This window comes from Glycine soja, chromosome 6 (assembly GCF_004193775.1).
Source record: "Glycine soja cultivar W05 chromosome 6, ASM419377v2, whole genome shotgun sequence".
Taxonomy (NCBI): Eukaryota; Viridiplantae; Streptophyta; class Magnoliopsida; order Fabales; family Fabaceae; genus Glycine; species Glycine soja.
In genome coordinates this window covers 5,763,034-5,776,076 of record NC_041007.1, presented here as the reverse complement: position 1 = coordinate 5,776,076, position 13,043 = coordinate 5,763,034, and the positions used below count along the sequence as shown (strand labels likewise).

At 32.2% G+C, this 13,043-nt stretch overlaps 1 protein-coding gene and 1 long non-coding RNA gene across 4 annotated transcripts; one reads left to right on the top strand and one right to left on the bottom strand.

Moving 5' to 3' along the window:
- Nucleotides 1-3,529: 3,529 nt before the first annotated feature.
- Nucleotides 3,530-8,623, bottom strand: LOC114415040. Of its 3 annotated transcripts, XR_003667304.1 has the most exons (9): nt 8,484-8,623; nt 7,983-8,255; nt 6,971-7,587; nt 6,138-6,337; nt 5,796-6,040; nt 5,323-5,458; nt 4,571-5,185; nt 4,132-4,370; nt 3,530-3,728 (listed from the first exon to the last, which is right to left on the bottom strand). It is a non-coding gene; the product is annotated as an uncharacterized LOC114415040 (long non-coding RNA). The 3 variants fall into 3 exon arrangements; XR_003667303.1 differs by having other exon boundaries at nt 4,571-5,458; XR_003667305.1 differs by having other exon boundaries at nt 4,970-5,458.
- Nucleotides 8,624-11,347: 2,724 nt separating this feature from the next.
- LOC114415039 (molybdate transporter 1-like) lies at nt 11,348-13,043 on the top strand. Its single transcript, XM_028379540.1, has one exon. The coding sequence runs from the start codon at nt 11,382-11,384 to the stop codon at nt 12,768-12,770; it is 1,389 nt and encodes a 462-aa protein (XP_028235341.1). The 5' UTR covers nt 11,348-11,381; the 3' UTR covers nt 12,771-13,043.

Below are 13,043 nucleotides of genomic sequence, written 5' to 3'. Positions count from 1 at the left end.
TATATGTATGGATGAGTTTCTTAAACGTATGAATAGGGGCTCAATTTTCTACTCATATATGGATAAAACTTTGTTAAAGAAATAAAATCTACTTTGGCAATCATCTTTATGTTTTAGATTAGTCTCATTTGCTTAAAAAAAGATTAGTCTAACGTCTTACGAATCATAAATCTGATTTATATTTTTTCTGGTGGTCTCATAAGAAAAAATATATTCATCATAACTAAAAAAAAGTAATTAATCATAATTAACTACATCAATTTTAATTAATTTTTTTTAATTATCCTTCGTTAAAATTTGATATTGAAAATAAAAAATAACCATTAAAATTAAAACCTCAATTAAATAAAAGGTACATCATTTTATTATTATATTTTTTTGACATAAATAATTATGTCACAATATCATTACACTATTTTTATCCTTAATTATAATATTTTTTTAACTAATTCATGTTGTTTAAGAAAAATAATTAATTTAGTTAATAACATTATATTCATTAGTCTTAAAAAACATTATATTCATTAGCAAATTATATTATTTTCCAAAATTACTCTTAAAATTATTAGGATTCATCATCTCTCTTCCCCTTCTATTTAATTAATTAATGTGTGTTAGTATTTTTTTTCCAATTCTTAGAAGAGATAAAAATGCATTTATCTATTCAATTCATAATATTTATTGTAAAGTAATTAAGTGTATCTGAATCTAAAAATAATTAATGCAAAATATAACTTGAGAAGAGAGTTATAAAAGAAGAAAAATAATTTTTTTTAATAAAGTTTTAAAATAGATTATATTATGATAGTATAAAATAATTTTATATTTTCATTAATCATAAATTAATATTGTTATGATTTTCATGTTAATTATCATAAAAAAATTAACAAACGATGATAGTTTATGAAGTTATTAGTTTATCAGGATTTTTGCAACAAAGCAAACACGGTTTATCGGTGTCTTTAATTAGGATGTTCTTATAAAAAATACTCCATAAAAGTATATTTATTTGGTGTTTTATGTTTCTTACGTTTTTTTTTTCCGATCTAAGTTTGAATAAATTGATACAATGATTGTTGTCTTTTATTGAGGCAAAACTATGAAAGGATTGCTTACGACCTACTGGAATGGTAATCTCTCTTTAGCTTTCTGAACAATCATTCAATTTCAAAGCTTATCTCTTAAGAAACAATTATTAACACGAGAAGATGCATAGAATTTTACCATGTGAATGTCTAGATCATACGTGGCAAGGAAATATGTGCACTTCGGTTGTTATCTAATTCCATAACTATTAGTTTGAGTATTTATAATCAACATAGTTGCTTTCCTTCGTTAACCACTGAAATTTAGCTTAACAATGCCGGAAGAGGAAGAGCATGCCTATGGCCATCTTTATGTGCCAAGTGGAAAAGCTTCGTTTATCATGTTCTCAATAATGCGTTTCGTGACAAAAAAGCTTTTTAGAGTGTGTTTGGACGAGAGAATTTAAAATTTTGAAAAATTTTAAATTTTAAGAATTTTAAATACTTAAATTGAAATTCTTTTTTTTTTTAAATTTTGTGTTTGGATAAAAAAAAATTAAAATTATGAGGGTGAAAAAAATTAATGAAAAAAAGAAAAGATATAGTTGATGTGCTAGTTATATGTGTTTCTCTATACTCACGAGTTCAAAGAGTGTTTCTTGAAGAAAAATGTAAAAAGAGAATTTTAATTTCTCATCTTTTAAAAGAAAATTTGTTGTTTAAAATTCTGTTTTAAAATTCTGAAATTTTAAATTCTTAAAAAAAAAACATTCAAACAATGAATTCTAAATTATAAAAATTCAAATTTTTTGATAAATAAATTACTTTTTTCAGTTAAAATTTTCTATCCAAACACACTCTATAGTCTCAATCATCATAAGATTTATCGAATAAATTATTGATGCTGAACACGACATTTGTAAACACAGATCAAATAATAGTTTTAGGGTCTCAATGTCACGTTGGTATGATTTTACTAGCTAGAAATCATGTTAAAAATATATTAAAAATCATGATAAAAATGCATTAATTTATTTTAATATATATATATATATATATATATATATATTTGGTTTTAATTTTCTTAATCATTATCTTTAAAACACCTGTTAATATTTTCCACAAACTTATATGCACATGAGCAATGTTACATAACTTTACTTGCTACTAATGGGATAAGTACAAAAATAGACAAAATTTATACACAATCAAAGAAGTCCAATTCAGTTGAATAGAATATCTAAATATTACAAATTCTTTAATATCATTTTTAATTTATATGGATAAAAGAAACTTATACATAATAGTTTTCTCACAAGGAGTGTGTGCGCGCGCATACATACAAATACATGAAATCAAATTATCAAACTAAATATTTGATCATACATTAGTTTTGATTTAAGCTAGAATGATTACAATTTCATCTAATTTTTTTATGAAGATTTTGTAACTTAAGAAAACCTAATAAACATTCTAGTTTTGATTTACATTAAACCACGATTTATTTAGTGAAAAAATCATGTTTGATTTTTTTTCATTATAGCAATTATTTGAGTTATTAAATCATTTTTTACTAAATAGATTATATAAATTAAAAGAGGACGAGCCCTGATGTAGTGGTAAAGTTGTGCCTTGGTGACTTGTTGGTCATGGGTTCGAATCCGGAAACAGCCTCTTTGTATATGCAAGGGCAAGACTGCGTACAATATCCCTCCCCATACCTTCGCATAGCGAAGAGCCTCTGGGCAATGGGGTACGAAGTTTTTTAGATTATATAAATTAATTCAAAGGATTGATGTAACCATATAAAATCCATTGTGTTTACATGACTAAAAAATAATTTATTTGATCATGAATGAAATTAATATTTGACTCAGAAAATTAAAAGTCCCTCATAAAACATTCAATCATGCCTATGATATTTGTCCCTTACTATAACGACAATTGTTTTTTTATACAACATAGTCGGGGGCTGATATATTATTCTGGCCACACCAATGACAAGGAAATAAGAGGTATAGAAAAAATATTGGACGGCGTGATGTGCAATCATGTCATCTTTTTTTATTAGATGGAAGAAAACAAATAATTATCAAGGATGTTATATTATCATTTTTTTCTTAAACTTCGGATAAGACAAGAGCGAAACCACACCTGTAATGCAGTGTGCGTCTTGCAAGTGCTGCACAGGTAAGTAAAACTTGAATTCTAACACATCTTTTTAACGTAACTTAAAAAGTAAAAAATTGTGTTCAATCTATGTACCTAGGAATACAACGTAAAAATTTAATAAAATAATGGTTGATCTGCCACATAGCAAACACTACTCTACTAGTATTTTTATTTATTTTACTTTTTGATAAATTGTTTAAAAAACTACCTTAAACTAGTAAAAAAAGCCCCATATGAGTGTGTCCCCTTAGGTAGAGAGAAAAGCAGTAATCTTGAAATTTCAACCGATGTCAAACTGTACAAATGGTTGATACCTCAACCGTGGAATTCTATTTTTCTTTCTGAGATAGTAATATCCCTTCTAATGATGCTCTTGTTGAACTTAAGTGGGGTGGATCGGCTCATTGCCTACGCACACGTCTTTTTTCACATTTCTTTGCAACTTGTATTATGTGACATCTAACGATTTATCACCTGTGTATCCTACACCAGAAGACACCATAACTGAATATCCCCTCCAATAATCACCACCTGAAAACCATCCAATCAATTGAGACATGTAATAAATTCACAAATATTGTATGGAGGGAAACAAATATGAAATTTAATGAATATGCCTATTCAACTATTAGAGTATTAGTTCGCATCGCTCTATTGCACAAGTTGAATGGGTCCATGCAGGTGCCATGCAAATGCAACCACCACATAATAGGCCTTTTAAGCACAAAAGCCAAAAATCTCCTAAAGATAGATAAGAAGATAAGTAGGTAGATTTCAAAGCAACTTCAAGCTTTGAGAGAAATGCGTCTAGTCATAGAATATCTAAAAAGCCCCATCATCAAGCATGAATAACTTGAATTCCAGTGAATATAAAGCAAATTAGCAAAGCATTAACACAAATTTGTTATATTAGATTTGAGAAATGTTTGCTTACACTGACTGCATGAAGGTTTGATCTGCAAAACACTTTAAAGTCTCAATGCATGTTATGATCCTCAACGTGATCCTGTTGCTTTGTTCCTTCCCTTCTCATTTCTTTTGGCACCCTAGAGTTCATCCTCCCCTCTAAGTGGTGAAAGCATCTGATGGTATATTGTACCTGCCAGATAACAGCCTCAAATATGCTATGGAGAAGCCACCTCAAACTTCGAATAACCATGGGTCCGACTCCACCTACAATGTATTTGGAAGGTCAATAATCTTTTAGCTTACTTGAAAGAACCAATGCATAAACAAATGTATCAGGAAAAAAGATAACATGCACATTCCCAACGGATTTTAATAACACAAATCTTCCCCCTCCCACCCCATCAACCCCAAAGGGAAAATAACCGGAAAGAAAGAAAAGAACACTGACAAAGAAAGGTTCAGACCATAAGTAGCACTTCAAGACAGTTACTTCCGCAAAAAGAGTGTTGTGGTTTCATGAAGCAAATAGTTGTGGACCTTCTTAAAAGCAAGGTTATCCTTTTTTATTCTTGCAAATTGATTGATCAAGGATCACAACATTAGCCTCAAAAAATAAGTTTTAACCCAAACACAGTCAATCTGTTTTTAAAATGGACCAGTCACTGGATGCGCTGAAAAAGCAGAGGATTTTCAGGTTTGAGAACTTAAATCAGGAGCTATAGGCTGGAGCAATCCATTGTTGGAAAAGTCTTCCAAGGCCTTAATGTCTTGTTGCAAATGGGTCACATGTAGAATTGTGAGGTCCAGAACTAAAGGATCATCAGGAGGATTATGGAGAAGGGTGAGCAAAGCTTGTTTATAACCTTGAGTAGACAATGATGGTCTCGCAACCTGTTGACTTCTACAGAAAGTGGCCACCTTGATGACATGTTTACAGAGGTTCCCCAGCCTAGACCAGGAACAATCACAAAGTGAAAATTCTGAACCAGGATTCCAAACTGTATACACCAAGCTTCTGTCAGTCTGGGATTAAACTTTGGCAAGATGGAGATTTTGCTCATCCAGTATCACATCAACATCTGGAATATGAAGAGCATGGTACCAAACATTAGAGGAGAAAGAATTGTCCCGTAGATTCTCAAAATACCCAGTCTCTAAACTGTATTGATCTAGCCAGTATAATGAGTGAAATTCAGTAGTTAAAGTGTGGATTAACCAGTCAACCCTTGGCCAGAAACTGGCATAATTCTCCTTCAAAAGCATGGATTTTAATTTTAGGTGATAGGATTCTATTGCAGCATGTGGCTCTGGAGTTGTCACAGAGAGTGATTTTATGGCATTAATCCACATATCTGCATGAGAAAGTACAGTAATATGATTATTCAAGAAACAGTATTTTTTTTTTTGGAAGGCATTCAAGAAACAGTATTAATGCTCAGGATACTCAAATGACTGGATAGTCCACTAATTATGATGAAAATAATTAGTCAATTGTAGAAAATGCTAGTGTGAGCGTTGCCCAACAAAACTAAAGGCACTCATCTGGAGGTGGGACTAAGAATGAAATGAATTTGATATAAAATCTGAATCAGAATGTTTCAGATCAAAACTGATTATGATGTAAGGCTACAACAGCAAGAGCAGGTATTTCTTCAAAGAATACAAAATGAATCATCACTTGAAGAATACCTATACTAGCTAGCCAATGGCTCTTGAAATAGTCCATGAAGGCACACTGGTCAACAAAAATTTGCATAAGCTCTTCAACTGCATCCATAGCATTTGGCCCACATTTTGTACAGTATAAAATCCATCCCAAATGCCTAAACATCTCCCGTTGCACTTCAATGTTGCAGCATTTTTTGAAAAGTTTTTTAATCCAAGTACGGCGAACATGCCAGGCACATAATAGGATGCGACACCGGAAAGCCTCTCTGCAATGAGCAAGATCTCACTCCATTTGCTATTAAGGTGGGGGTCTCTTAAAAAAAAGTTAAATGAAACTAATAAGAACCACACTAATGTCTTTACCTTATGATAGAATAGTCCAAAGATGGATCATCCAACAAAATAGCATTAGGCCTCCATCTGGGATCCTTGGTTCATAATCTTTCAGATAGCAATACAATCCATTTATGAATAGCTTTACCAACAAAAGATGAGGTGATGATCCAGGCAACCGGAATTGCATTTTGAGATGAATTGAAAACAAGTAAAGAACATATGGGATACTGTCAAGGACAAGAAAGAAAAAAAATATAAGACATTCTGATGAAGTCCTGCAGGATTCTGCTGACATAAATAATTTTTCATCATAAGCAAAAAGAGGGATATGCATATATGATACTCCCTCTCTTCCTATTTATAAGACCCAAGTTTGAAATGATGTTTGTTCCTTTTTATCAGGCCCAATCTAAAATGTTCATTGCATTAATTATTTTTAGACTAAAAATACCCTCATTAAAAGAAGAAAGAGAATGTATTAACAAACCATTAAAATAAAGAGAAGTATTAATGACAAGGATAGTTTTGGAAAAAATTATAAATTTCAGACAAATTTATTGCTATCAACTAAATTAACCACTTTCTTTAATCTTGATAAATTAGATAATTGGGTCTTATATATAGGAACGGAGGGAGTACTACCTTTTATTCATGTACAATATATGTACTAATGATCTACAACTTCTATATGTACAACATATGTTTCAACTAAATATGTTTTTCCCTAGTTAAAATTCAATGTAAACAAGCTAAAAATTATACCCTTGGCGTCCTGACTTCATGCCTAATTAACTTAAGAATAAAATGTGAATAAATAGTTTCCTTGCTTGAAAAGGTAAATACAAAAAAATATGCAATACCTTAAGCTTCTTCAAGCCAAAACTTGAATGAAAAGAAATGAAACTATTATTTCCAAAACGAAGCATTTGTTGCAACTGCCAATCTGTTTGTATGCCCAACACAAATGGTTCTGAACTTGAGTTATCTTGAAAATAGAAAACATGCTTCTGATGCTGCTGAACCCATATCTTTACACTGCATTCATCATTTTCGTGTAGCTCATTTGAAGAATTACGAACAGTCCTTTCCATGTTACGCACATCATTTCGAGTGAGAAAATCATCACGGTTTTGGGGGCCACCTTGCTTCTGCATATCCTCGCATGGTGCTGGATTATCTTGTCCAAAGATATTCCAACATAAAGCATGGACATCACTTTCTGGCGTAACTCATCCGAAATTCGCGGAGCATGCATACATAGCTCTCGTCCCTACTGCATCCCTGTCAAGTATTCCATGACATGGCGCCCGTGATTTATCTGCATGCCTTCTTTGGTTATATATGATTAGTGCAAGGAGGGGACGGGTGTACAGCCTTTTAACAGTGAAATGGCAAAGACACCCTCTCATCATGTGACGCCTCCCCTACACCCGAGTCACTCTCTCGGTAGTCTTTGGGACCATAAGAACACCAGTATCTAAATATCAACGGATAATTCCATATGGCCAATTAGCGAAATCTTCTCAGATTTCAAGTCAACATAAGTTTAAATCACAAATTATAAAAACAAAAAGAGCCAGTCAATTCAAGGGGAAAAATGAATAAATAGTCTATACACTAACAGTGTAAATAGTTTCTATATTGTCATTCAATCTCAAACTGCAATGTAGGGTAAGTTTGTTTTTTTTACAATAACTACCTTAAAAATCATACTAGTTATTTTTTTTTTACAATAACTACCTTAAAAATTATATAGTAATGATTTATAATTGGTTGACGTAGATACTGTCAGTGCATAGAAATTAAACTAAAAAAAATATTAAGTATATTTTCATAATTTGTAAGTTTGAATTGAAAGAAAACTAATCTTACAATGTATATTCAAGATAGCCATCAACCCTTGGTTTGGCAATGCTTCCTACAGGTCTCTTCCTTCTTGATTCTACGCGAAAACTCGCAGGGCATTGGGGGGTTGGAAGATTCCCCTTTGACAAAATCATCAACTCTGGCAAAAGGAATCAGAGCAATATTATCACCACATTGGCGACCACCTTCCAATTTGACCCAATTTATGTGAGCAGCAGAAAACTCGGGACAAAGAGGGTCTTGCACTGGAAGGTTCAGAATGCCCTCCATTCTCGGCATCTACAATTCCCAAAACAAAATTAACACAACACCCATTTTCAACTTCAATTCATGAAATAGCGCTACAACCATTAACAAGTGACACTTCCAATTCAACCAATACCTAGTACCTAACATTCTTGTTTTTTGTTCATGGTTTTTTCATCCACATTCTCAAAAATTAAAGCGTGTGAATTCGTGTAACACTGGCAGTACAAAATGTTGTTTGGGAAATTTAGTTTAGTTTACCTTGGTCGCATTCGCGTCAGCGAAGGGAATGCAATGATTTGGGATTAACAATAAGTAGAAGTCGCAGCGAGTGTGTGTGTGAGAGAGAGAGTGTGTGCGTGAAGTGGACGACACCAGAGACCAGGCACAAACGAACAAGAGTCACCGTTCAGGCTCTGTGCTTCTGGTAGACATGGGCTTGCTAAGCTCGATTGCACGGCCCATCAAAATCTTGGGCTTCAATTTGTCAATTTGGATTTCTCAAGCTACTTGCTAATTAGACCCCTCTTCTTTTCTGGAAATGTGTCTGCAGAATAATATATATTTATTCCAAATGTATTTCGATACCTATATATAATTCTGGAAATAGATTTCTAGAATAGTTATATATTATTCTGAAAAGATATTTTGGGCATTAGAAAATGAACACGTATCTTATCTCTCATATTTGTTAATCTTTTATTTTATTATATCATCAGTAATCTTTAAATTTTATCTAAAATTTTATTTTCATTGTATTTTATTATTCTTTAAAATGAACACATATGATTTGAAAGGATTTAAGTGGATTTTATGTAGTTTGAGTGAGATTTTTTTATGGATGTTGTATTTATATTTTCTATTAAAAAATTCTATAAAATCTATTAAATTTTATCATAAAAAATAATTTAGCAAAATTTATATATTTTTAATACCAGAAAACTTTAAAAAATGTTATAAAAAAAATATTGATTGAATATCAATAAATTTTGTTGAACTCTTTAAAAATATTTATTAAATACCTCAAAATTTATTTTCAATCATTTAAAATTCTTAATTGAATATCATAAAAAAATTATAATAAAATAATCTTTTAATTTTTTTTATGATATTTTACACATAATAGATTTGACGAAAATTATGCACGGGCTTTTTCTTTTTTTTAGCTAACAATTATGCGCGAGCTTTAATTGGACAGACATAGCGTAAAATCCATCGTTAACCCAAGCTTTTAAAAATGCGTTTGACTTTTTATGTCTTCCTCCTTAGTTTATTCTTCTTGTCAATTTAGAATCTTTCTTCCTTTTACCGTATATGTTTTTTCATAATTTCCGTACTATAATTATTCGTGAGTGTGATAATTACCGTATCATTCAGTAAAAAAAATAATTCAGCCTATCATATTTTTAGCTAATTTAAAACACTCAAAGGCTATGTTTGTTTTAAAGAAAAGAAATTTTATATTATATTGAGTGAGATTCACACCTCTTATATTCAATTTCTTTTTTTTTCTTCTTTTAAACCAAACACACCCAAAGTACATCAATTATTTTATAATCTAAAAACACTTGAAGTACAAAATATGAGAAAAAAATATTATACATTTATACTGTAAAAATATTATTATTTAATCATAATCTATCTAATATGATAAGATTGTTAATTTTTTGATAATTATTTTAAAAATTATATTAACAATAATTTGTCAATGAATAATGATGTAAGATTAATTTACACTATCAATATATAACCATTAAATTCTTTCAAAAAACTATTTTTCTTTCTGAACTAATTTTTTATTAGCATAAATTTCCGAACAATTTTTACTATTCTAGATTTTTAACAACTAAAAAGCAAGTTTAGAGTTAGAGATGAGTTAGATACATTTTTTTACTGCAGTATGCCCATATCAACACATATAAACAGAAAGAGAAATAAAAAAGAGAGTATATTTTCATTTTATTTTTTATTTTTAAGTGAAATTAAATATAAATTTTTAAAAGTATCAGACTTATAGGTATAGCACTTGAAATCTTAAATAAAAGTACATATAAGTTAATTGTATCTAAAATATATAAGCCACATAATATAAATAGATAGAGAGGGATATGACCTAACAAATGAGAAGTGATTGTATGAAAAAGTGAGATGAATAAATTAGAATTATGTAAATAATTAAGATTAAAAATTATTTAATAGTTATATGATCACATAAAAACTTATTTAACTTTAAATTTTAATCTTAACAAGATTTTTTTTTTTAAAAAAAAAAGTGTCAACTCATGTGAAAGAAAAATATTCTTCACACTTTTTTATAACTACATATTCTTTATATTTGTAACTAATAATATACACATGATGGTGTCACGTGATTAAACATCCAAACATATTTATCTCTCTTCAATATAAGATAGAAGTTAGATCTCTAATTCGAACATATAAAAAATAGTTATTGAAAGGTCAATATTAATCTTTAATTCTCAACTAAGGATACTCCATATTCATCCAAACTAAAAAAAAAGTAACTATTGTACCAAAAAAACTACTAGTAAAAAGTAAGTAGTAATACGGTTCGCTATTTCTGATAGCTAAGGAGCAGCAAAGTGATGATGCCCGAGATAGATGTGACAAATAGGTCAATGAGGAAGATGCAAATAATATGGTCGTGACAGGAGATGCCTGGCGACAGTGGAAATAAGCAATATTTTTTGCTTTGATTGGACATTAATGGAATAATAGGTATTGCGTATACACAATTCAATTGATCGTGACTTTGCAAGTGATGCAGATGAACGTCAGAGGTTGGGTTAGTTGGTGACATTTATCATTTATGCTTTTTGGTTTGGAAGTGGCATCAAATGTGATTAGAAAAAGTCAAAGATTAAAAGACTGTGACATGTTTGGTTAAATAGGAAGAAAATAAGTTTTAAAATTAAAAAAAGAAGTTAAATAGTTAAATTTATTATTGAAAATGTGAAATATTAATAAATTAATTTATAAAAAATAAAAAATTTAAATTTAGTTTGATTTGTTGCGCCATTAAGTGAGCTTACAGTAAGATATTCATTTAAAAATGGAAACATGCTCTCCACAGAGTCCCCCCCTATAAATAGAGAATTTCCTTTTTTTTCCCATATCGAACTCTCTAACTCCAATTCCATGGCACCACCGAACCCCCCACCCACTTCAGAAGCAAGTTCCTCCGCCGTACAGAAAGTGAAAAGCAATCTCGTCTTCCGTTCAACCTGGGCCGAACTCAACGGCGCCATGGGTGACCTAGGTACATACATACCCATTGTTCTGTCCCTAACCCTAGCCAGTGACCTCAACCTCGGCACCACATTGATCTTCACCGGCATGTACAACATCATCACCGGCGCCATCTACGGCGTCCCCATGCCCGTCCAGCCCATGAAGTCCATCGCAGCTGTCGCCCTCGCCGACCCCACCTTCTCCATACCGGAGATCATGGCCTCCGGTATCCTCACCGGAGCAACCATGTTGGTCCTAGGCGTCACCGGGCTCATGCAGCTAGCTTACAAGCTCATTCCCTTGTGTGTTGTGAGGGGAATCCAGCTAGCACAGGGTTTGTCCTTTGCGTTGACCGCGGTCAAATATGTAAGAAAAGTACAAGATTTGCCTCGGTCCAAATCAATGGACCAAAGACACTCGCTTGGGTTCGATGGGTTGATTCTCGCCATCGCATGTGTTTGTTTTATTGTCATTGTAAATGGTGCTGGCGAGGACCCGAATCACGATCATGATCATGACCACGACGAAGAACCATCCCACCAAATCCAAGCCAGAATAAGTAATAAAGTGAGAAAAATAAGAAGGGTTATTTTTGCGCTTCCTTCGGCTTTCTTGGTGTTTGTGTTGGGAGTGTTGTTGGCTTTCATAAGAAGGCCTAGGGTGGTGCATGAGATTAAATTTGGACCCTCTTCTATAGAGGTGGTGAAAATGTCTAGACATGCATGGAAGCAAGGTTTCATAAAGGGCACAATCCCTCAACTCCCATTGTCAATTTTAAACTCTGTGATAGCGGTTTGCAAACTATCATCAGACTTGTTTCCAGGTAAAGATTTTTCAGTGACATCACTCTCAGTAACTGTAGGTTTGATGAACCTTGTGGGAGGGTGGTTTGGGGCCATGCCATGTTGCCATGGAGCTGGTGGGCTTGCGGGGCAGTATAAATTTGGAGGGAGGAGTGGAGGGTGTGTTGCACTTCTTGGTGCGGCTAAGTTGATTTTAGGGTTTGTGTTGGGAAGTTCTTTGGCTCATTTTTTCAACCAGTTTCCTGTGGGGATCTTAGGGGTGTTGCTCTTGTTTGCTGGGGTTGAACTAGCCATGGCTTCTAGGGACATGAATACTAAAGAAGATTCTTTTGTTATGCTTCTTTGTACTGCTGTTTCGTTGGTGGGGTCCAGTGCTGCTCTTGGATTCTTGTGTGGGATGATTGTTTTTGTGCTTCTTAAGCTAAGGGATTGGATAAATGGTAAGCCGATTAATGCTATTTGGAAGCATGAAGGCCCTGATGAGCAAGTTTGAAGCAAAAATTTAGGACTTAGGAGGAGAATATATATATATATATATATCATTAATTATCTACCATGTTGTTGCTTGCTTGTAATGGGTAATTATTATCAGTGTCTTCTGGTGTAAATATATTTGTATGGCTTAGAATAATTGCGTCGCATATGCAAGTTTATTTTTCTGTCAATTATTCTCATCTGGGATTTGATAGTGAAATGGGGTTTCACTCCTGTACGTCTTGTATTTCTAAGGTATGAAAGAATATATATTTACCATGAACTTCTTCAA